The sequence below is a fragment of the Camelus dromedarius genome, chromosome 30 (genome assembly GCF_036321535.1).
Source record: "Camelus dromedarius isolate mCamDro1 chromosome 30, mCamDro1.pat, whole genome shotgun sequence".
NCBI lineage: Eukaryota > Metazoa > Chordata > Mammalia > Artiodactyla > Camelidae > Camelus > Camelus dromedarius.
In genome coordinates this window covers 20,802,100-20,827,468 of record NC_087465.1, presented here as the reverse complement: position 1 = coordinate 20,827,468, position 25,369 = coordinate 20,802,100, and the positions used below count along the sequence as shown (strand labels likewise).

At 38.9% G+C, this 25,369-nt stretch overlaps 1 protein-coding gene and 1 long non-coding RNA gene across 4 annotated transcripts in view; one reads left to right on the top strand and one right to left on the bottom strand.

Annotated features, from left to right (window-relative positions):
- The window catches only part of LOC105088512 (uncharacterized), a 132,831-nt gene extending 123,942 nt beyond the window's left edge, over positions 1-8,889 (top strand). Inside the window, exons 3-4 of the long non-coding RNA XR_004133228.2 lie at positions 3,403-3,539; positions 8,303-8,889. This is a non-coding gene — a long non-coding RNA (uncharacterized LOC105088512). The remainder of the gene's footprint in view (positions 1-3,402; positions 3,540-8,302) is intronic.
- The window catches only part of RALYL (RALY RNA binding protein like), a 298,333-nt gene that overhangs the window by 14,935 nt on the left and 258,029 nt on the right, over positions 1-25,369 (bottom strand). For 2 of the 3 annotated variants that reach the window (XM_064480903.1, XM_010979376.3), the window contains exon 7: positions 17,906-18,078. The exons of the other annotated variant lie outside the window; for it this stretch is intronic. In XM_064480903.1, coding sequence (XP_064336973.1) covers positions 17,906-18,078 — 173 coding nt within the window. The remainder of the gene's footprint in view (positions 1-17,905; positions 18,079-25,369) is intronic. 3 annotated transcript variants of the gene reach the window in all.

The window sequence follows — 25,369 nt, the reverse complement described above, 5'->3', positions numbered from 1 at the left end:
TATGCATAGAATATACCTGGTTATAAATCACCTACATTTGGAGCATTAAAAAAATCCAAAACTTGAAAAAAAAGTGCTAGTCATTTGATGGATAAAATGCTTAGGCCACTAAATTCAACCACCTCTGGAAGAGATAGTGGGAGATCAGTATCTATAATTAACTAACCCTTTCCAGAAATGTCTATTAATCTATCCAATAAATACAATGTTGGAAAATCATCTTGCATAACTTGAATATACTTTAACACTTTAGATGAATGAATTACCTGATAGATCTAAGAAACAGCTTCTGCTATTTCCATATAGAATATTACCTGTGACTAACATTTTAGATTTAGAATAAAGATAACATATAACTAAAGGTTCCAGTGTTTTATAGATTCCATATTATAGAAAATAGGAAATATTGTTAACATACAGATCTGGAAGAATAAAATGATAATTAAAAAAAAAACCTTAGTATTCATGTAATGTTAGTGCTGAAAATCAGTATGGTGTCAGGGATCCCATATTCATTCTGAGACAGGAAGGGGCCAGGGCACAGCCACTCAGGGAATGCTACAGCAATTAACATCAAAATGGTGAAAGATTCAACCCCCAGTTGGCCTTGAGGCTCAGGATGATGGGAGATTTAACTTCTAGCAGGTCTTGAGCTTCATTATACGCTCGTTGTAATGTATTAACATGGTGAATAACATGCCCACAGGCACCGTGGCAGTCCCAAGGCTAGCCACAACAGGTCAAAGGGTGGGAAATGGACAACTGCCTGGGAATCCCAGCCCCTTCCCTAGGCTACTTATTAGCATACAAAGCCACCAAGCCCATAAAAACTGGCAACACTACGTGCCTCAACGGGCCTCTCTCTCTCCGGAGACGGCCCAAATTCTGTCTATGGAGTGTGTACCTACTTTTAATCTGAGCACCCAACCCCCACACCTCGTGGCCTTTCTCTTGCCTCTCAGTGTATCTCTCTGAATAAATCTACCTTTACTCAACTGTAGCTCATTCTTGAATTTTTTCCTGCGTGAAGCCAAGGACCCACACTTGGTGGGGCATGTCCCAGGGGCTCAACTGAAGCCTGGGACATGGCCCTCTTCATGCCCCACATCTGTTTTCCTTCATCAGTTATTTAATAAGGTAAAATGAATTACTTCTATGTGCATTCTTTGAATATAAAGACAGGTAGGAAAGCTTTAAGACATTAATTTTTAGCTGGTTGTTAAATGCAGCGAACACACTCACCTGAACTCTATGTGCTTCATTGTCTGGAGTCTTCACTGACATACAATTGTCCATTTAAAAGCAGTAAGCAGTGAAAAGGCCCCAGAGAATTTAATGGAACATGCATATTACATGCCATGGTGCACAAAGGTAGCATTAGAAACCAGGAAGGGAATGTAGACAAAGTCTGGTGAAAATTTCATGACTCGAAATGATTTTAAAAAATGCCCTTCTAACCAATGCAATGTGTAAGTCTTCATGTTTCTCCTACACTGAAGGTAATTCTGGTTAAAAATGATCCTTTTAAAATCAAATGAAGAAAATCTACACCTACTAGGCAATCAGTGAATTATTTACTTCTCATGAGTGACTGACAGAAAAACTGAAACATTTTCCAAAATACGTAATAAGTTTTGCTGAGCATACTCATAAGCACATGTGTTCACATATTTCAGAGTTATTTTCTTATAGAAATGAAATTCTTTCTTTTGGTTATCTTATGCTTTACATCATTTCCTCTAATTACTTTTATTTCTTAAAACTATTGTGCAATTTCTCTCATCAGGATCTTATAGTTTTCAGAGGACAGGTCTTTTGCCTCCTTAGCTAGGTTTAAGACATTAATGAAAGGCGTTGAAAATGATGCAGCTAGATGGAAAGATTTATCATGTTCTTGGATTAGAAGACTCAGTACTGTTAAAATGACCATACTATCCAAGGCAACCTACAGATTCACAATCTACCTTGTACTTACATTCCTACCCACCCTTAATAGGTCCTCTATTTTAAATATCTATCATGTTAATTTCCTTCAGTGAATTCCAAATAGACCTTTTAATTGGAAAGTTCAAATTTAAATAATGATGAAGGGGTGCTTAATAATGAGCAATCAAATAACCATGAACTTAATACTCCAGTCATTGTATTCATTTCATAGACGATGCTCAGCTTGAAGAATATGTTTTAGAATGTCTCCAGAACGTAAGCTTCCACTGGAGAATGAAGTGTCTTTTACCCGCCACCCTCCACTAAGGAGGCTTTTTCTTTCTCATTCGCTGTCTTTTACTCATGCTTAAAATGGTGCCTGTGCATAAGAATCATCTAATAAATATTTGTTGGCTGCCTGAATCAAAATGGCATGAATGGAAAAACACACATCTAAGCTAAACTGCTTCTGCTGCAGAAAACTCAACATCACTAGGACCCTCTTTCCAAGTTTTTAGCTTTAGGGATTTGAGAGTAATTTATAAGAGGAGAAAGATCTGTTTGCATCTTAGAATCCTGGGAGTACTGAGTTAATGTTTGGGTAGATACCATGAGGACTATAGTATGGGTTTTGTCATTCTGGCACAAAATAGCAAACCTCATGTGTGGGCTCTTATAAGAAGACTGTGTTATCAATATGGGTCTGTAGAAACTTACTCATCATTAATGGAACATTGGGAGTTACCTCCTAGGCAGTCAGAATATGAGAGCTCTGTTCCACATACAGAACTCCTTATATGTGTGTTGTATGGGATTGAACACTTGAATGGGAATCCCTGCCCGTAAATGACCCCTGTATTCAGATCAATGTGAGGGACCCAAGTTCCAACGGCGAGGGTTGGGTGACGGGTGGTGGGGATAGAGTAAGACCCAAAGACTAAACCATCAAAACCTAGAATTTGGCAAGAGTAAATATGCATGACTAAGTAAATAGTAAGACACATGCTTCTCCCAAAATAGAGTAACTATGCACCTTCTTATTTCTTGGCCACTTCATTTCTTCGTAGTATCTATCCCCATAGAAATGAAAATAACTTTTTCCAAATTTAAAATCACTGTAACTTTTCTCAGAGATTTCAAGTGGTTCTATCTACAAACCTCTCTATCTCAGTTCAACAGAGATTATCTCCAAAAAAAAAAAAAAAGAATCTTGATGTGTGACATAAGATGGCTGATAAAATACACTGAAATTTTAAGACAAAGTTACAAGGGAACGTGTAAAAACACTGAAATCAAATCATTTACATTTTTTTCTTTTCCCAGTTATTAAAATTTCCTACAACTATTACTTCCACTAAACTTTGTCACTTAAGGGGAGAGATTAAGTTTGCCATGCACAGATACTCATAGCAGGGATTTTTATGAACACGATCTGATTTATTCCTCTCAATAACTTGCAAAAACTTCCTTTAACAGATGTGGGAGCAAGTCTCAGAGTGTCAGTGATTTGCCTAAGGTCCTTCCGCTGTTAAAAGGCTTGTCCATCTACAAATGAAGCCGAAATAACCCTTCTTTGAACTGAATTTCTAAACTTACATCTGCACTTCATAAGGGTAAGTGAAAATGCTTTTCTCTATTTGAAAAGGACAAAGAGACCAAATTCCCCAGACCCCTTTTCTTACAGAGTGTCCGCGTGGAGGTCTAGTAACTCTGGGTCCTTCCTCTAACTTTTGATAAAGACATAAGTCTCACTGGGGATCAATCCCACTCTGTAATGTGTACAGTGTAGAGATAGCTCCAGGATCAAGAGCCAGATAACCTCAAGATAAGTGATAATGGTGAACTTTACCTGAGCCCTGTGATCCTAAAAAACAGTGAGGCTTAAGCCCCACCCCCCACCTCCAACTCCACCCTTTGTGTTTCGGAAAAATCTTACTGCAAAGAACCATCCTTTGGCTACGCCTCTGACAAGACCACTGATGCTTCCTTGTTTATCTGTGACACAGCTAGACACAGACCCTCCAAATTCCTATTCTTGGTCCCATACACGATGAGCTGAACTATTTTATCCCTGCTGATGAATGAGAACAAAATACATGTTAACCATACTTTGGGTCAACTTCTCCCCTTCCAGGACTCTGAACTTGGGCTCACCATCAGCCTGAGCTGATATACCTCATCTCCAAAAGGGTCTCTCCTGGAAAACAGGCTGGCCCCAAGATAAAACATTACAGATATGATGTACTACTCAATGTGCCACGCTTTCACCCCACTTCCCAACATCCAGTTCCTTCTAGCCTTTTAACCCCTCTCTATACAAAGAAAAACTTTTTCAGCTTAACTCTTGAGACGATTGCAGATTTTACGTTCAGGACTGTCTACTGCAATAGTCCCATCCTCTCTTCCAATAATTCTTTTCAAAGAAAGCATCTCCTTACTAAGTCCATATTGGTTTTAATTTGACATATGTAAAAGCATAGCTCTGGAATTAGCTTTGAGATCCCTTAGAATCTGCAAAGGAGACTGTCATGAGGTTCAATGCTTTGTCTCTTGGGGAGATGACTGATGTGCAAAATGTGTAAGATTTTGTTCTGATGAGCAAGACAGCTTGTCTAAACTTTCTTCCTATTAAGCCCAGATCCTCCATTTCTGAGAGCATTTACTTTAGAGAACCTGGAGGTATAAATTCTTTCTCTGCCCCTTTGAGGTGTAAATCTCCCAGCCCAGCCCCCTGCCAGTTGCACAGTTTAGGTATTTCTTTCTCAAGGACCTGGATGCCACCCCTTTGAAATGTAACCATCGAGGAAAATAGGGCCCCCTATCACTCAGTCTCTGCGGAAGGGTCAGAGCCTAACTTAGAGAAGTGACAGTTAGCAAACACAGATGTTCTAATCACCTTGACCAACCCCCACCCCCACCCCCAGTGAGTCCCAGCACTTAAACTCTTTGCTGCTTCTGGTTTCAACAGAGTTGAGTTCCGTCTCTCTCCTCCACTGTAATAGTCTCGATCCCTGCTGCCATGGTCTTGAATAAAGTCTTCCTTGCCTGTTTAACTCTATTCAGTGCAATTTTTCTTTACCGTTAACGTTGTGGTCACTTTGGTGTGCTACCTCACATGCATGTACATGTGTGCATGTTTGCTCAAGAAAATCCACGTTCTGTTCTATATTGGCAGCCTAGGGTCTTTTTGTTGGCAGGGTTGTTTTATTTCTCTGACAATTTTCATAACTAGCCTTTTGAAATCTGACAGCATTAATACTTCAGATTGCTCTATTTTCCTCTAGTACATTACAGCGTTCCTAGAAAAGTAGCTCTGTCCCTCTAGTTTTTAAATATATTTAAGGCTTATTTTTGGATTGCCTCTTATTTCTAAAGGACTTCAGAACCTCTCTATTCTCTTCCTTCTCTCTGTATAGAGACTCTGGGATTGTGAAAAGATTTTATTTTGTTTAGGCATACACTCTGGATGTATTATTCTGCCTCTTAACATTATTGGAGGCAGTTTGGAAATTGCTTGTCTCCTGAAATACTTTTCACATCTCAAAATCCCTTGGCTCTAAAACCCACTTTCTAAAGACCCAATTGCCCTCCTGTTGCAGTTGGAATCCCAGCATCTAGCATGTATTTATGGGCAGACTTTAGTTTTAAATTCTCTGAAGTTTTATTCTTCTGAACTTGTGATTTTTAGTTTTTTTGGTGTACTTTTGGGGCTTAAAAAATTGCAGATGGGGCAGCTTATTTTCTAGTTTGTTTTATAATTTGGTCTTCTAGCTCTGCTAACTAAATTGAGGTTACTTAAAATTTGCATTTTTATCCCTCATGGGAGGTAATAATACAGAATCACCAAAAATCAACACGAGCAAGTCAATACTGCTGTGTTGACTTTGATGTACTGGCTTTAAGCCTCCTTCTGTTGTTCCTCCTCAGTGCCTTTAAGATGCAGGCTGCTGCCTGAATGACCTAGTGGATAAGTCATAATGAAAACTTTGGTCCTCTGCTTAGTATAATAATGCTCTAAATCACAGAGGGCATGCCCACACACGTAATATTTAGAACACCATCTGATTACAAAACACACTTAAAATGCACTTAAAAATGAGAAGAGGGCTCCTAGTTTGAGGTCATCTGAGGACACTTTTCTCTCTTTCTTTAACACATATACATTAGCATTAACATGTGCTAAGCACCACACTAAGGAAAAATACCAAATAAAATAAGCCCTGAGAAATTCACAAATCAGTGAGCCAGAAAGAAGGGAAATCACACTGATTACAATATAGCGAGTTAAGTGCAATGAGACGTGTATGGTGTGGCCTAAGAAAGAAGCAAAGTCAATTGTGTCTGGGACAGACTGGGGGCCTTGTTCAGGGATGGATTCATGACATGTGACATTGGTCTTGAAGAAACAGCACACGCTGGCCAGTCAGATGAGATAACGAGGGGGGAAGGATGTTCAAGGGAGGAGGAGGCGCATGTAGAAGGAGGGTGAGATAACGGGTCAATACTGTCAAGTAATCCAGTGTCCCTCTGTTCCACCCACCTCGTCCATCTCCATGTGTCCTACTGGGTGCTAAAGACTGGGCTGTGCATGAGGACTCCAAGACCAGAGACCATCCAGCTTGCAAGGGTTTTTAGGCTAGTAGGCGACGGACATTTAAAAAAGGTCGTAGCAGCAATGAAGTGATTGGCCTAATAGGGGTTTATGTGGGTTATACAGGACACCCCTAATTCTAACAAGGAATATCAGGAAGGTTTCTAGAGGGTTTGGTGTTAGATAGAGCTGAATATTGAAATAAAAATGGATGTTCCCCAGGATGAAGAAGAGAATGACATTCCAGGAAAGTCAATCCCTGCCTCCAACTCTCACCCTTCAGGCAAATTTTGTTCATTTAAATGCGATCCCACAATATTGTGCTCTTTTGTACAAGGCTTCTTTCACTCAGCATAACGTTCCTAAGATTTGTCCACATTGTTGCACGTATCAGTAGTTTGTTTCTTTCATTACTGAGTACCATCCATTGTATGAATAGACCACACTTGGTCTATCCGTTTTCCAACTGATGGAGTGTTTCTAGTTTGGGGATACTATGAGCGGAACTGCTAAAACTTTCTTGTACAAGTACTTTCTAGGCACATACTTTCATTTCTCTTCAGTGCTGAGGAGTTAAATTGCTGACGCATTATGTCTAGTTTTAGAAGAAATTGCCAGACATTTCTAAATGGTTGTAACATTGTATCTGCCTACCCACCCTGTTGGAGAGTTTCAGGGCTCCACATCTTTGACAACATTTGATCCTATCTGTCATTTTTGGCCATTCTGGGGGATGTTCAGTGTTACTTTATTGTTTTAATTTGTATTTTCCTGAATACTAATGGTTTTAAGTGAGTTTTCATGCACTTATTTATTCTTTGGTAAAGTTTCTATTCACCCTTTCTTCTTCATGTACCATGTGCTCTATCTCAAAGTCTCTCAACTCTTGCTACACATGTAAACATCTTTGGACTTTTGCTTGGGCCCCACCCCCAAATATGCCAATTTAACTGTTACAGCTTGAAGCCCCTGTCATTGATATTTATAAAAGAGCACCTTGGTGATTCTACATGCACCCAGATTTGAAAACCCTATTGCTGTAAGTCCAGAGATTTTCAAACCGTAGGCATCATAATCACCCTGAAGGCTTGTTAATACACAGGTTGCCGAGATTCACCCCCAGATTTTCTGATTCAGTGAGTCTGAGTCAGAGCCTGAGAATCTGCATTTCTAACAAGTTTCCACATGATATGATGTGGCTGGTCCCGGAACCACCCACTGAGAAGCCCTGCTTTAGCCAAATGCATCAACCAAGTTCTCAATAGACACCAAAGTCTTTCAAGCCTTTGCTCTTGGTATGTTCTATTCTCTGCTGGTGATGCCATCTAAGCCTTTGTTTTGCTTGTATCTGCTTTTTCATTCTTTAAGAACCAAAACGGAAGGTTGCACAACCTTTGTGAAGTCTGTTCAGATTCTTTTGCTGTGTCATTTCACTTCCCATCTTCTACTGTCGAGATGCATGTTATACCTGCACTTATCACACTGATTTGTTAATACCTGTTTATTTTTTCCGGCTGCAGAATTTCCCTCTTCTGCCCAGTGAGAGAGCTACAGAGTCAGAAGCCACTCTGCCTTGTTCTTTGACTCTTCAGCAACTAATAATACCTGGCACACTACTGAGTTTCCACTATTTTTAAAAATTTTCTATTCCTTTTCTTGTTTAAATTTTATTATTGTGGTGTATAGTCAGTTTACAGTGTTGTGTCAATTTCTGGTGTACAGCATAGTGCTTTGAGTCATACAGGAACATACACATACTCATTTTCATACTCTTTTTCACCACAGGTTACTACAAGATGCTGAAAATAGTTCCCTGCGCTATACAATAGAAACTTGTTTATCTATTTTATGTATATTAGTTAGTATCTGCAAGTTTCCACTATTTTATTTAAAAATTGTGAATGAAAAATATTACAGGCCGTATCAGTAAACAAAGAATGCTGAAGCCATCAAGTCATCAGCAGCTGCCGCCACCCCCCAGTGAAGACAAGCCTGCAGCCCGGCCTCTGCAGCCACTCACAGTGGTGCACCCTGAGGGGACTCAGAATAAGAAAGGACAGGACACTGGCCTAGATAGCTAGGTGCTTGTCAAAGGAACGAATTCAATGAGCCCAAATGTCTGCTCCCTCCCATACACAGAAAAACACTAAATTCTTTAACTTGAGATGCCTGGTTTTCTTCAGTTAACAAGTGATCTTTTAATGTTCCAACAACTACCTGGTCTTTGTTGTAAAGCTCCTGTACATCCTAGCTCCTCCCTTACCTCTTCGGAGCAGCCCCTCAGGAAGATCCGAGAGGCTGTCATTCCAGGCTTGAAGGGGTTCGAGTCCTCAGAAATGTCTGCCAAATAAAACATGACTCTCATCTTTTAGGCTGTGCATTTATTTCAGTTGACAAAATTTATTGGTTGTTTTACTGAATAGGTGGCTGGATGACCATAGAAAATGTGATATATCAGGCTTCTCACATGCTCAGATTCTTTAAAACCACAATTGACCATCTGCTATTAAATTGGTGGCCAGATCACTGAGCCAGAGAACAAATCTATATCAAAAATGAAAATAAAAGCCATATATCACCACGGGCTACAGTAACTGTTATCTTTTCAAAAAAAAATCATAAAAGGATTTGTAAAGGGATTCTTTTGAATTGAATAAGGCAGCAAGTATAAAAATCAAAGGAAAATTTAACAAGATGAAAGCAAAGTATGATTCTTCCCAGAATATTACATTTGTTTCCTTAAGGCTTTCTTATCGGATAAGAAGTGATTTTAAACAAATCTGAATCTCTAAAGACTTTAAAGACACAAAGTTCCATATGAAAATTGTGTTGCTATAAATGCTGCAATGTTTTATTGACAGCTTCACCTGCAAAATGAAATAATGATAATGCCAATAATGATAACTAAAGCTGCAATTTACTTTTTCAGTTGTGTCGAGACTTTGTTAAGTGCGACTCAGGAATTATCTCATTCAGTCCTTACCAGAGGCCTATTAGTGGGGTATTATTATTTCCATTTTCATAGATATCAATACAGAGGCTGAAAGGAAGTAACGTGCGAAAGGTCAGTATTCACATCTATTTCCATGGAGTGCTGCCAGGTAAATTACAGGCAGCTCAGCTGAATCTGAATTCTAGATAAATCACAGATCATTTTTTAAACCTTTATTTATTTTTTATTTATTCTTTAATTTTGTTGAGGGGGAGATCATTAGGTTTATTTATTTACTTTAGTGGAGGCACTGGGGATCGAACCCAGGACCTTGTGCATGCTAAGCACACACTCTACCACTGAGCTACACCCTCCTTTATTTTTTTTGTTTGTTTGTTATAAGTGTGTCCCAGGTAATATTTAGGCACAATTATATTTGAAAATTATTCATTGTTTATCTGAAATCCAAATTTAACTGGTATTCTGTATTTTTATTTGCTAAATCTGGAAACTACTTCTATCTCACCCCAGAAAAATTTGCATCAGACCACTCGGTTGGCTGCATTGCATCCTAATTCTCTCTTAGGTACAGGCAATGCCCAATTTATTTACATGCAATTTATGAGATAAACTTCAAACATTTAGCACAGAATCATAGCCCTTTATGATTTGGGCTCCAGTTTCCTGTTTTCCAAATTCCAAGGTGCTTCAAATACCAAGGTCTGAGGCAGGAGCTGAACAGTGTGTGTTTGGAGGCCAGTTTAGCTGCTGTGGGCTGAGTGGGAGAGAACTTGGAGCCAGGTCAGAGAGGGCACAGGGAGCAGATAAGACAGGGCTTTGCAGATCACTGTAAGGACATATGTTTCTGTGAAGTGGGCACCTAATGGAGAGTTTAAAACAGAATGACATGGCCTGGCTTAAGCTTTAACAGGACCAAACTGGCTGCTGCTCGGAGAGCAATGTGAAATAAAGGCAGAAGCAGGGAGATGTTGCAAATATTCAGGCACCAGCTCAAGTGGTTGCTTTTCTCGAGCTGTTGGGCTTCGGGGATTTTTGTGCCTTCAGGCTTCACGCTCTGGGTAACAACTTCCAACTTGGAGCCAGAGAGAGGGGCATCATTCTCCCAGCTTTACTGCAGAACCTGGTGTGGTTTCACACGGAGACCTGAAGGGGTTACATTCCAGGAGCACCTTGTGGGTGCTGCATCTTTGGGTGCGGAAGAGACAGCCCTATTGGCAGAGAGCAGTGTTCTATCACAAGCAGCAGCAGCAAAGACTCTCAGGGGAGAGCAGCTCGGGGTGGGGGGAGAGGCAGCAGGAGCATGTAATCAGACATGATCCACTTCCTGGGACCTCCCGCCCCCAAACAACTGGCAGAGGCGGGGCGGGGGTGGCAGAGTGGTGGGCTTTTATTATTAATTTAATTCTGACCTAATTTATACCATACCTAGATAGGCGTGGAAACAGTGTTAAATAATTAAATGAATGAATTTAAAAAGGACAATAGAAAATGAACTATGGTTACTAAAGGGGAAAGGGCGAAAGAAGGTAAATGAGTTTAGGATTAACAGATACACATCACTATATATGAAATAAACAACAAGAACCAACTGTATAGCACAGGGAACTAGATTCATTTTCTTGTAACAACATATAACAGAAAAGAATCTGAAAAAAATATACATATATATGTATGTATATAGATAACTGAATCACTTTGCTGGACAGCTGAAATTAACACTGTTAATCAACTACACGTCAATCAAAAATAAAATTAAAAAAAATAAAGAGGGAAATAAAATAGAACATATGGAAGAGAACACTAATGCCCTACAACAAAACCACAACTACTTAGCAAATTTTTAACTGGATGGCTACTCTGTGTTAGGCGTGCGCTTTTTAGACATTACTTCAGTTACTCCTCACAACAGTCCCAGGTCAAGCGTATATTATTATTATGAACCCCCGTTACAGATGAAGGACATAGAAAACTGGCTTGTGCAAAGTCAAGGAGATTTGAATGGCTTCTGTTTTAGATTGCAGACAGATCTTATGTTTTTAACAACTAGCCACCCACCCTCCTGGGGGAAAAAAAAAGTTTACCCTAATGGGCCAGGCAGAGTTTTTTAGCTAAAAGAAAAATAACTGAAATCAAGGGAGGTGCCAAAAAGAGCAAGTCTGAAATTCACTATGAGGAACACTTACCACAGAGGGATCAGAGAATCTGAAGAGATAAGATTTCAAGGTGCAAAGCCAGAGCAGAGATATCTGCCTGTCACACCTTTTGCCTCACATCCAAGGCTTAGCCATGTCTCATTTCTGTTGAGAAGGGATGGCCAATGGCCCTGGCCATTCATGCCTCAGTAGCATGTCACCCTGGCCAGATCACCGCAGGACACATGCACCATGACTGTTCATCCTATCGCTAACTCCACCCAAATCATGGATGGAGGCTTTCTTTATGTCCTTAATATCTACTGTCAGGAGAATAGGGAAGATAGCATATGATGGGTTGACAGAGTTTAAGATGAAGGTCTTTGAATACAGGCTAAACTCAAGCAGGCTAAGTCAACACTTTTCTTACTCCCTTGTGATATGTACCCCTAACTAATTCAGTGGGCACCACTACCTCTGGGAATGTGTCTCCCAAGTTCTTCTTTGTCCTCTAGCTGGCAGTTAGTCCAAATGATGATATGAAAAAGAGATCGAAGCGTGATTGATATGGGGGAATATCCAGGTGAAGGATTTCATCAGGAAAGAAACAAAAAGCTTCAAAAAGAAGGAAACGTTTTCAGCCTTGTTCATAAAGAAAGACCAAGAACAGTGATCAGAATGCTTCATGCGTTCCAGGTTTTCAATGGTGTGTCAGAATGCCTGCTTTGAGTTCTCTTCAACTACGGCATTGGATTTGCAGTCCAGACCTTTTCCATTGTGCACAGAAATTCAATAGCCTGTAAACCCAGGCGACTCAGTGCATAGTTGAGTGTTTTGTTAAATACTGAAAGATATATTACAATATAGTACTCAGGTTGCATGCCTAAGTCTTAACACGATCCAGCTAGGTAATTCTACTGTGGATTCTTACTAGTTTTTGCCTGACTTGATTGTGTGTAGTCAGCAAAAGCAAAAGTAATTACAAGTAGAATTCGAAAGCGCTCAAATTCTCTTTAATGTATTAGTGTTGGGCTTGTCTACAGTTTCCTTTGGGAACTGATATAGCTCTGTACTTTCAAACCTCAGCCTGATAAAAGTACAGATTCCTGGGCTCTTCCCCAGATAACCTACATCAGCATTTTTAGCAAGCACCTTACGTCTTTGGATGTAAGTCAAAAACTTTGCTTTGGAAAACACTGACTAGCCTCTCTAAGGCTCCTGAACATAGCTGACAATCTATGACATCCTCAAGGGTACATGGTCACCTTTCTCCTCTGTTTTCTCTCATACACGTGGGGAGAGTTCATTAACGCTTTTGAATTAGCAGGGTACTGAGCACTCACTCTTCTATAGAATTCCATTATGCACACACTACTTTTACTATGGATTATGTTATTTAATCTAAAAGGGGATTACAACTTTGGTCGATATGAAAAAAGTAAAAGAGCTTGAAAGGTAAATGTCTTATTTGTGAAGTTTTTAATAGTTTTATCAAAAAAATATATTTACCTCTACTGGTCTGTTGGTCTGTTCACCCACCCATAGACCCACCTACCTACATATCATATGAAATATCTAATGTATTATGGATATTAAATATATTTTTCCATAAAATAATCTGAGAACAGTGAAGGACGATTTGAATAGTCCTTCCTCGATGTTAGCATGTGCTCTTCCTTAACTCGGCATCCTTGGAGGTAAAGTTCTAATCTCACTTCTGCCAGGAGCCTTTGCTGACCATCCCAGCTACATGTGATTTCTCATTTGTAAACTGTTTATCTCTCCCATGGATCTCATCATAATATATTGCTTTGTATTTTTTTTTTTTTGTCTGTAGACTTTATCCTCAGTTAATTTATAGCCTTCTTGAGGGGAAAAAAAAAGATTTCCTTCTTTATTCCCATAGCAAAAATCTCATTAGTGGTCAATCGATATATATTTGCTAATGGATTTACTCAGAAATGAGGATGGTAGTGGTTTGACAGTGTATGTATAATGCATCAATATAAAGTTCAATTTTAAATATATTCAAATCTTAATGTATAGGTACTAATGAAATACATAGGCATACATTATCATAGAATCATGGACATTTAACCTTGGCTAGCTTCTTATAAATCATTAAGTCCAAGTCTATTATTTTTTACCTAAGGAAATCAGTCTTCTATAAGGCACTAACCTACTTGGAAAAAGGACCCATTTAACTAATACATTTCATTTTGCACATAAAGCAATAGTTTTATCTTCACATTCTTTGTAGCAGCTGGTCCACATACCACAGGAACCCAGATGTCAGCTGCATGTATTGCTTGATGGAAATCAATTTCACTAACTGGCTATTCAGAACAAAACGAGGCACAGACAGTGGTCAGTGCACATGCCTCCCACTTCACACATGCTCCTCAGGGGTGCCACCACTTTCAGCTGTCCCACTGACACATTTTGCTGGATCTCTTTGGCTTCAGATACAATTCTTGTTTCCCACTCATTTCAGTCTCTTTGAGCAGCTGACTGAGCATGTGGATACCAGCTCTTCTTTTTGGTTCCTACTAGATGCACTAAACACCTAATTATTTTGTATCCTGACAATCTGTAATCATATCTGACCTTCCAAAAGAGATTTATGTTTTGACTTTCCTTTTTGAGAACCAAGGGTGATTTGGTTCATGTGGTCTGGAAAAGAGGAAAGAGCAGACACCAGAACATGGGATTTTCTCTTGGCAAATCACTGGGAGGGACTCCCCAGTCTCCATTTGGACTGCTAAGATTGAGTGTTTCACTCACCCTCACTCATTGTTTTCCAAGTGTTAGCAACAAAATGAGATACTAGAGATAGTATCCTTGTCTCCCATTAGCTCTCTAAGACCTAGTGACAACGCAAGAGTTGAGGGACAAAACCTGAGCATCCCCAGGCAGCAATGCTTCTAATCAGTCACTTTCTGTGTGTCTAGAGCATAAACCAAGCACCATGGTTCAAAGCTGTTCCCTTGGCTGCATGATCCACCCTTGCTCCTTTATGGTGTTCCTGGAACACAGACTCACTCAGCGGAAAGATCAAACAGAATGGATTTTAGACATTTCTGATCTCACTGTACTATTTTGCAGATAAGAAAGTTGAGACTCAGAGAAGTTATGTGTTTAAGGTGATACAATCTGATTGGATCTAGCCCTGGGACTAAAGTTGGTCTTGCTATCTCTTTGATGACAGCTGACTTTTCGTAACTGTCCTACTCTTTTACTTCTATCTGATATTTGGAGTGATTTCATGCCCAAGTAGATGGCCCCATCTTGCATCTGAGCCTCCCAGTTTCTTAAATTCTTCACATGCAGTGACTTTCCTTCTGATTGCACTTCTATGACCCGCTCCCATGGATTTTCTCATCACCTAACTGTCACAACACCTCTGAAATGTCTCAGTATCTCAGTCTCTGAGTACTGCCATCACTTTTCTCTCATTCATTTCCTTTCTTCCGGTCCTTAATGGCATAGAGACTTTTATTACCCCTGCCCCCTTTTTTTGGTGCCTCTGTTTTCTCCTTCCCAGCCCCCTTCTGTGTTTCCTTCCTTCTCTGCTCAGGTTCAGTCCCATGATTCACCTAGTTTGCAGCTCTTTTCAATAATGTTCTCAACTCTGTTTATTGTTTTTCTTTGCACTTATCTGACAAAAATCCAACTCCAAACCTGCTGACTTTCTCCATGCTTCCGCCAAGGCTGATGAAAGCCAATGGAGAAAGTCCCACTGCCGGACTGAGGGGTGCTTCCTCAGCAGTGGTCCTCAAGGAGAACCCCAGACTGCCAGCATCAGTGTGACTTGAGAACTTGTTAGCAATGCGAAATCCCAGCCTCACTCAGCATACTCAACCAGAAACTCTTGGAATGGGACACAACAACTTTAACAAGTTCTTCAGGTAATTCTGATACACCTTAAAGTTTGCAAAATACTACTCTTTAATTCTTGGTCTGTAACCTCAACTGACTATGAATGCTAACTCTCAATGTTTCTGTGTTTTCCAAATTAGTGATCTTCTATGTTTTCCATATAAATCTCTTCAAATCTTGTCCAATCTCCACAAATCTGTGATAATCCCCATCTCTCCTCACTCTCTAGGGATTATCACCCTCTGACTTAGAGTTTGTGCTTGAACTCCCTCAAGCACCTGCCACCAAATCTCTCAGACTTCCTTCAGTTCACTGCAGTGAAAGTGTCCTTCTCCAGGTTGAAAGCCAGCCTACAAACACACTTGAGTTCTAGACTCCGTTTCCATCACCACCGGGGACTTTCCCCCTTTCTCTTCACCAAGTTCTCTCTCTCTCACTACTGGCATCTTCCATCCAACTTCATAATTTACATTCACACACTTGAAGCTTTTGAGTCGAAGTGTGATAAAAAGCACTGTAGGGTTTTAAGCAAGGGAGTAGCATTATCTGAAATACAGTTTAAAAAGATTTTTATCCTTCTTGTGTGGAGAATGGATGGCATGGGCTGAAGCAAAAAAATCACTTTAGCTGTAGTGGAGATGTAACTAGCCTTGGGCTATGACTTGGAGGTAGAATTAACAGGGGAAGGTGGAGCAAATCAAAGGTATCCTAGTCTTTTTGGTTTTAACGACTGTGTCAGTGATGATGTTGTTTACCAGAATGAGGAAGACTGGAAAGGAATAAGATGGCTGGAAAAAAATCCAGCATGTTTCTAGTCTGTTAAGTTTCAATTGTTTTTTGGAGATCTGTCAGGAGATAGGCATCTAAATACCTGAGTCTAGAATTTCAGGAAGAGATCAGGAATAGAAATCTAGATTTAGGAATCTCTGACTTACAGATAATCCTTAAAGCTCAGATTTTTGATGAAGCCACCTTGGGGAAGTGTGCAGACAGAGAAGGTGACCTATGACAAAGCCCTGGGCTACCCCATTATTTAAAATGCAAGCTGTGGAGGGAAGCTTCTAGCACAGGTGCCCGAGAATGAGCGACTGGTATTCTGAGAAATTCTCCTAACCCCTTGTTGGCCAGATTCTGCTGAGAGGTAAATTAAAATAAGAACAGAGAGGTAACCATTGGAAACGGCAACATGGAGGCCTCCAGAGGGCTCCGGGAAGGCGACAGCAGAGGTCTGATTAGCACGGGTGGAGGAAATGATGTTGTTGGATTAAAGTCCTGCTTAAGGAGAAGCTGAGACACCTGTGTCAGCTCATAGTTTCCAGAAATCAAAACGATTCGAAAAACAGGTACTGAAGTCCTTCAAACCGATGCAGACTTTGGCAGAAATAATGGTGATTGTTAAAGGCTCTTATCTGAAAGGTTTAAACGCAGGTACCTTGCAACATAAACAGAGCTGGAATGTTAAAAAATCAATATAAAATTCCGTAAATGAAACTATGGATGGGGTAGTTACCAGGCCAGAACAACCACCATGACAAAATGAGCTAAGTAACAATGGGTGTTAAAACAAACTGGAATCAGATTATTACCTCGGACATGACAAGTTTAACATGATTGGTCCATAGATAGTTGAGAGTTGGCAACACACACACACACACACACACACACACATACATACACCCCTCTTCATCATTTGTATTAGTCAATCCCTTTAAGATAGTATATTTAATTTCATGGTTGATAAAATATGAGAGAGAGCATCCTTATCAGCCTGTAGTTGCCAGGTCCCTGGTGTGTTTATGCAGGAAAGGACATCTGCAAATGAGCAGTATAATGATTATACATTGGGGAAATAAAACATGCAAAGAATCAAGTCTCGGTCAAATTCACAACTCATAGAAACCAGTTATCAAGCAGCACAGACACTGAAGATGGTGACATGGTCACACACCAGAGGGTCATCTCAGTGAGCAGAGTGTACAAAGGACTGCTGGCCGTAGGGCTGACAAAGATATCATCAGTGAGTGATGCTATCAAATAAGAGAGGAGTCATGTATCTTCCAGGAAATGATCATTTGCTGCCAGGATATTATATCCACATGGAGTTCATGTGTAATTGCACAAACACAAGACTCTTTTCATGAAGAAGCATGTGGGAAAGAGAATCTTTCACTCGGGACTGTAAATATACCTCATCTCATACATAATATTCCTGTTCATTCATATATTCCCTCATATTTTACGTTAGCAAGAATAGATTGAGCACTTATTAGGTGCAAAGCACTGTCCAATGTCGCCTTAAATATATGCACATATAGAAAGAAAGAAAGCAGCCCCCAGTAATTAATCTATATTTTAGAATGAATGAGTTGCTGACATGCTGGGACTGTTACCAAAGGGTGCGGGCACCAAATGTTTGGTTCCTACCAGCTCATGACCCCCATCTTCATCGAAGTCCTCCTCTATACCATCAGTCATCTCTTCTCCATCCGCATCTGGCCCTCCTTCAGCGGGCTCCTCTGTAGAGTGATCTGCATTCTCTGACACACATTCATCTTGGATCAGCTCTATACTCTCTTCCAATTGCTTCTTCTGAGCTTCTGGGGGGGAGAAAGCAAATGACTACTACCTTGGGTTACTCAGGAGCCATTTGGATAAACCATGAAAAAACAGTCTATGAAAGGGTAAATGCTATACTATTAAGGGTGGGAGGAAGATAAAGGAATGTTATTTTAAGGTCAAATTTATTCAATCGTGTAAATTATGTGCATCCATCTGTGTGTATTTACATGTAAGCATATTATTTTTGAATGGAGTTAGCGAAAGCTGGGGAATCCAGATGGTACTTGTATATAACAAAATAATGATTTACATAAACAGAGTGATCTCTCTGGCTGTATATAGTCCTTTCTGATAAAGACGTTCTCTCTGAGGAGAAGCTATAGCAAAAAAAAAAGGGGGGGGGCAAAATTCAGATAAAACAGAACTTGTTCACTCAAGGAGGATGAAGAAAGCTCACTGACAAGTTCAAAGTAAGTGAAAAAGACAAAAACTCACGGAGGAAAAAAGTACAAAAGCAGATATGTTATCTATCAGACAACAGGTCCACGTGAACAATTCTTTGGAATTCTTGTCTAAGTTCTGTTGGTAGACGTGGTTAATGGCAATGGTTAAAAATAAAATTCTGGTGTGAGAAAACCCGGGGTTCAATGTCCAGCTTCATCATTTACTGCCTTCGTGATGCTGAAATGGGACCCCCTCCTGGTGCCTCAGTTTTGTCATCCATACAATCAGGAGAGCTACATTTTAACTTCCAGGCTTTGGGGTAGTAAGTCAAAGTGTTTAGGATAGTGATTTGCAAATAACAAGTGCTCAACAAGTGAAGCTACCTTCTACACTGGAAGAATTTTCTCTAATACTAAGCTGTGTGTGTTCCGTTTACAGAAATTTGCCCAAATGGGAATTATGCTGACAGCATAATAATTATTTCCCCTAGTGGCTCATTTTCATCTCCTGTGAAAATACCAAGAAGCACTGGGTATTGAACAAATCAGATCATCTTATGCACCACCTTGACTTACTCCCACATGTACAAGGCTGTCTCAAAAGGTGGATGGTTTTCATTCATTTGACTATTGTTATTTTATCAGATGACTATCCCATTATTTGATTTGAGTTTTAAAAGATGTTATACTTTGAGCTTATTTATTTATATTATATAGCAAAAAGGAAAGTTTATGGAGTCAAAAGATTTGGGGGTATTCATTCCTAGTCTTTTTCATAAAGTGAGTTAAAAGGAAAACAAGCATTGTTATACACAGGTTTACTCAGCAAAATCTTTTCAAACACAACTAATATGTAAATCAATAAACTGATGAAAGTTATGTATAAGTAAGCAGAACACGGTATCTTTTGAAGTCTGCTGACTCTTCAAGTCAGAATGACGGGTGACCACAACATTTCCTTTGTGAACAAAGTGAGTTAGTTTGAGGTTTTTTTAAAGAATATAAAAGGAACCAAAAAGCTAGTGGTTTGTGCCTAAAAGATATCTCTAATGTTGTATAAATTATGAATTTCAACAGGGAAAAAGAGTTCTTTTGGCTGTAAGTTACCGAGAGTTTACAAAGTGTTGACAGTGCGATATTCGGTAATTTTAGACCTCGAAACATCCTATAGGGCAGGCTTCACAGAGGGAGAAATTGAAGCATCGTATGTTCAGTGAGGTACCCACGGTTACTAAGGACAAGAGTTGGAATTCCCACCTAAGGTTTTCTTCTATAAGTCGTTTAAATTGTAATAAGTTACTTATATAAATAGAGGTATAACTCCAAGGAGATATTGTGGGTTCAGTTCCAGACCATTGCAATAAAGTGAGTAGTGAAATAAGGTGAGTCGCATGAATTTTTTGGTTTCCCAGTGCATGTAAAAGTTATGTTTACACTATACTATAGTCAATATTAAGTATGCAATAGCATTATGTCTAAAAAATTGCACATACCTTAATTAGGGAACATTTTATGGCTAAAAAATGATAACCCTCATCTGAGCCTTCAGTGAGTCATAATCTTTTTTGCTGGAATAGGATTTGAAATGTTGTGAGAATTATCAAGATGTGACAGAGAGACAGAAGTGAAATGAGCAAATGCTGCTGGAAAAATGCCGCCGATGCCTCTAAATCTATTCTTGCATTTCAATTCTTCAAATAATAAAGTTTGTGTATTAAAAATAAGACAGAAGTATGGGGTTGTGCCCTGGCCCTGCTGCAGAGGACAGGATTCTGGTTCCAGCTTAGTTACTCACCAGTGGAGTTACACGCACTGGATCGAGACTGTTTTGGCTACTCGGACAGGTCATTTAAACATATAAGTCAACTTTTCCTCGTCTACAAAAAAGCTTTCAAAATAATACGTAGATTATGAGGATTAGTTAAGTTTATATTTGGGAAATATTTTGCAGACTATGAAGCACTACACAAATGCGTATTGTTAAATACAAAAGGGTACGCTCTTCATTGTGAATAACTCAAAACAACAACAAGCCTGAAACAAGAGGCCTGATAAGACCAGAGAATAATAGTAAAATAACTTGTGGGGCTGAGGCTGTTTAGAGAAAGAGTTGGCAGATCTGACCAAGGCTAAAAACAATTACTACAGGCATCTCAGAAACGACACAACCCTGGCACTTTCTCTTCGCATTTACTTCACGTGTACAGACAGACTGTATATTCCTTGATGTTTTTCTATCAACTTATTAACTTCAGGTTTCTCCATATGAGAACATAACTAATGCAGTGATGATGTAAATTCTGCTTTTAAAGCTATACTTTGTCTTCATACGCACATCCGAGTGTCCTGGTGGAAGCACGTGGTGTCAATTCCCCTTTTTCTCTGATGTCTACGTAACTCTGACCATAGAAAGTTTTATGATGACTGCAAAATGGCTACTGTAAAACTTAACCAAGATTTTTTCCTAAATCTAGAAAATGATCATCCAAATTAAATGGGGAAACAGTGAGTTAAGAGGGAAAAAGGTTTAATCCAGAGAAGATGACCCAAGTATCTGGAGTAAAAGGAAAGCAAAGCAGGCAAGAGATGAAACCAAAAACACTCTGAACTTAACTAGGTTTTAGTCATCTCATCAGCCTTCACATATCATCGCTCCTTACAATTCTAGACCTTTAACTGAGGCTGATCAACCTACACACATATGAACCAGCAACCCCTCTCCTGGGCACATATTTGGAGAAGATGAAAACTCTAATTCAAAAAGATACATGACCCCAATGTTCACAGAGGCACTATTTACAATAGTCAAGACATGGAAGCAACCTAAGGGCCCATCAACAGATGACTGGATAAAGAGGATGTGAGATACACACACACACACACACACACAATGTATATATGTGTATATATAATGAAATTTTCCTTTCATGTATTTCATTTTCCATTTTGATTACTACAAAAATAAGGTTACTTCATAACTATTTTCATATCAAATAAAGAGTATAAAACTCTAAAAAAAAAAAAAAGAATGAAATAATGCCATTTGCAGCAACATGGATGGACCTAGAAATCATCATACTAAGTGAGGTAAATCCAACACAAATATTGTATGATGCCATTTATACGTGGGATCCAAAAAATAATATGAATGAATTTATTTACAAAACAGAAACTGACTCATGGACCCAGAAAACAAACTTACGGGTACCAAAGAGGGAAGGGGGCAATGGATAAATTAGAAATATGGGATTAACAGACACACATAAGTAAAATAGATGAACAATAAAGAGTTACTGGTAGCACACTGAACTATAGTTAAATCTTGTAATAACCTATTATGGAAAAGAATAAAAAAATTTCATATATATATATATATATATATATACACACACATATATATATGAATCACTTTGTTGTACACCTGAAACTAACACAATATTGTAAATCAACTATACGTCAACAATAATAACAAAAACAAGCTGTGATGGGCAGACTAGTTTGAACACTAAAAATGTCGGGATCCTCTGACATTAATAACACTTTACGCTCTACTCTGTTGCCTCTGTGGTTTTGATCCTGTGGACCACACAATGGATTTGGCTACTCTGGTTTGATTTTCTACTCTTTCTCCTAAGAGAGATTTTTGTACTTATCACCTGACCCCCTCACTTCTAGCCCCTCTGGGTCACCATGTTGCTTGTTCAAATGCCCTGGCTCTCAAGTCCTGGTATCAGTATTTTAAGAAAGAGAAAGGAGGGGAAATTTGGAATTGGACAATTCTTATTCCATAAAATATGTCCCAAATCTTACAACTTTTCCTAAAGCCAGCCGTTCTCAATTTTGGGTCATTGTGTTTATTCTTTTGTTATAACACATAAATGGACTTCTGCTTAAAATTCACATTATATTGGAAATCTATTTGGTCTGGCATATCTACTTCTCTAATGAGTTCAGAAATATTTGTTCTCTGAGAATCATCACTTTTTGATGTTGAAAGTAATAATTCTTTTTTTTTCTCTAGAGAATCTCTGGTCAAAAAACTGTAGTGGATTTCAGAAAATCCAGTAGGACCACATCTCAGAGATGCGTAGTCCTCATTTGGCTTTGTGTTATCGATTTGTTTCAGTGATCCTTGGAACCCAAGCTGACTTTCCTCATCTTCTTAGCTGTGTACAATCCCTCCTCCTTTGGTCAACCAAAGCCCAGAGCACGCAGTTCCCCTGTTGTCTTGACCTCTTCTCATTAGTGTTTAAGCCTCCTTGAAACTTGAGCTATTGTCTCAGAATGTCACTGTCACACACTAAGGGGCTAATGCTGATCTATACAAGCCAGACTGTATACAAGTCAGTTATCCAGAAGTATTTTAATGTGCTCTGTTCCCCTCACTGAATGCCTTACATGTAGAAGAGATACAGTTATTAGAATATAGGACAAGAGGTCCACACTTTGGCTAATTACTGGTTCTATTAACTGTAGCTTTCTTTTCTAAAAGATGAGGATAAAAATAACATCTTTCAGAGGGCTGCTGTATGCTCAGAGGGTGAAAAGGAGGTGAATGTGTTTTTTAAACTATAAAGGCCACACAAACATGTTAACATAAGAGGCTCAAAATAGTTATTGACTTAAATCTGTTTTGATTACTTGATTATTACAGATAAATTGTCCATGTCAAAATAAATTCTTCACTACTGATCATTAAGAATCATATATTTTGAAGACAGTTTTGGCTTTGATGTGGTTCCTTAATTTCTGTTTAAATAGACATAGTATTTTAAGTTACTCTCTGTTTTTTGTATCAAAGTACAACGTACCTATAATTCTTTGGGTGACCTTTATTTCAAAGGCAGTTGTGTGTATTAATATAGTTCATCGCAAAAATCCCTATAACATCCTTATTCATCTATTCATTAATTTGAAAGCTAAATGCATGGAAGACATTATTGGGGTTGAGAAAAAAAAAAGCTTTAATTACAATGGCAATTGATTCAAAGGAGTTTAACAGAAATACAATCAGCCTGTGCTTGAGTAACAAGGTCATCAAAGATTTTTGTTATTACCTCAATGGGAAAGTAAGTCCCATGAATAAAACCACACATAAAAGCACATCTTGTTAAACTGCTGGTTCACAGTTTAACAAGCAGTTTTATCCAATTATTATCCTGTTGAAATAGAAAGAAACAAAGCGACTTGTTCTATTTTTATGAATAATTATCTAATTTTACTACTAGAAATGAGTAATATTTTTTAATTTATTCTTAACCTTATAACAGTCTCTTTATCTGCATAATTCTTTCTTTAAAGTCACTAAGTTTTGGGGGAGGGGGTGGTAGGTAATTAGGTTTATTTATTTTAACTGAGGTACTGGGGATTGAACCCAGGACCTTGTGCATGCTAAGCATGCACTCTACCATGGAGCTATACCCTCTCCCTCCATAATTCTCTTTCTACTTATCATTTTTACTTTTTATTGTGAGTGAGTATGTGTGTGTATGTGCATTTATGTCTCTATGACTAAAGCTTCTTTGGGATAGAAACCTTTTACTCACTGTTGTATCCTTGGAGGCTAACTCAGAGCCTTACATGCAAATCAAATATTTGCTGAATATGTTCATGAATTTTTGCAGAACTAAAGAATGAAAATAAATGTCTGGGTGTCAAATTCCCATGACAGAGTCAAAGTGATTTCTGAATTTGGCACCATCATAGCAAAAATATAAATCCAAAGAGAGGCTCAAAGAAACTTTCTGGTATAGAACAGTCCCACATCACTGAGGCAAAGTCAGTTGTGGGGTCTGAGAGCTTCTTCAAAGGAAAACGTTCGTGTATACAAGTATACAAGTCTCCTGGAAAAACATAACATGTGAAGTCTTCAAGTGCTCGTGGGAGGAGGGCTATCTTCGAACACTGACATCTTTTGAAGTCTGTTGACTTTTTAAGTCACAGTAAGGGGTGACCACAACATCTCTTTTGCGAGCAAAGTGAGTTAGTTTGAGATTTTTTTAAAAGAATAAAAAGGAACGAAAAAGCTAGCAGCTTGTGCCTAAAAGGTATCTCTAATGTTATATAAATGATGAATTTCAACAGGGATAAAAGGGGTTCTTTTGGCTGCAAGTTACCGAGTGTTTACGAAGTGGTGACTGTGCGATGTTCAGTACCTTTAGACCTCGAAACATCCCATGGGGAAGGCTTATTTCTCATTTCACAGAGGGAGAAATCGAGGCGTCATAAGTTCAGTGAGGTACCCACAGTTACTAAGTACAAGAGTTGGAATTCTCACCTAAGGTTTCCTGACTCAGCAGCCTGGGCTGTTTTCAAACAGAACTCTAGAACAAAAGCCCAGTTTGACACACCCGGAGAGTGCTTTGAACCTCTTCAGGAACCAGGCAATTTAATATTCAAGAATGAAGAAGTCTGTCTAGTTAGGAGCACGTGTTTGAACTAAATGATGGCTACCAAAGTAGGAGAAACTCAGGGGACAGGTAAGTATTCCTGCTCAAGGGAAAATGCCTCAGGCTTTACAATGCTCTGAAAGAGAGAATTTAATATTAAATTTCAATCCTTATATTCAAATATTTTTTCTGTACATCTCATCTCTACTTCAACATGTACATATGATTTAAAAAACAAGATAGAATTGCTGGGATTTATGTTCAAAGCATTTTTATTAAATTCACTTTGCTGTACAGCTATTATCATTAATATAACTCTGAAAATTGGTTGAGTTGGCAATTCAGTTTTTTGACATGCTGGTTTAATTGCCAGCTAATTGCTAGCTAAATTGTACTTCGCAGATGGTTGGAAAGAATGTTGATATAAAAACAGTCATGTTATCCATCAGAGCCCGCTAGTATCCTGAAATCATTGTTTCTGCATAGCAGTATAAACT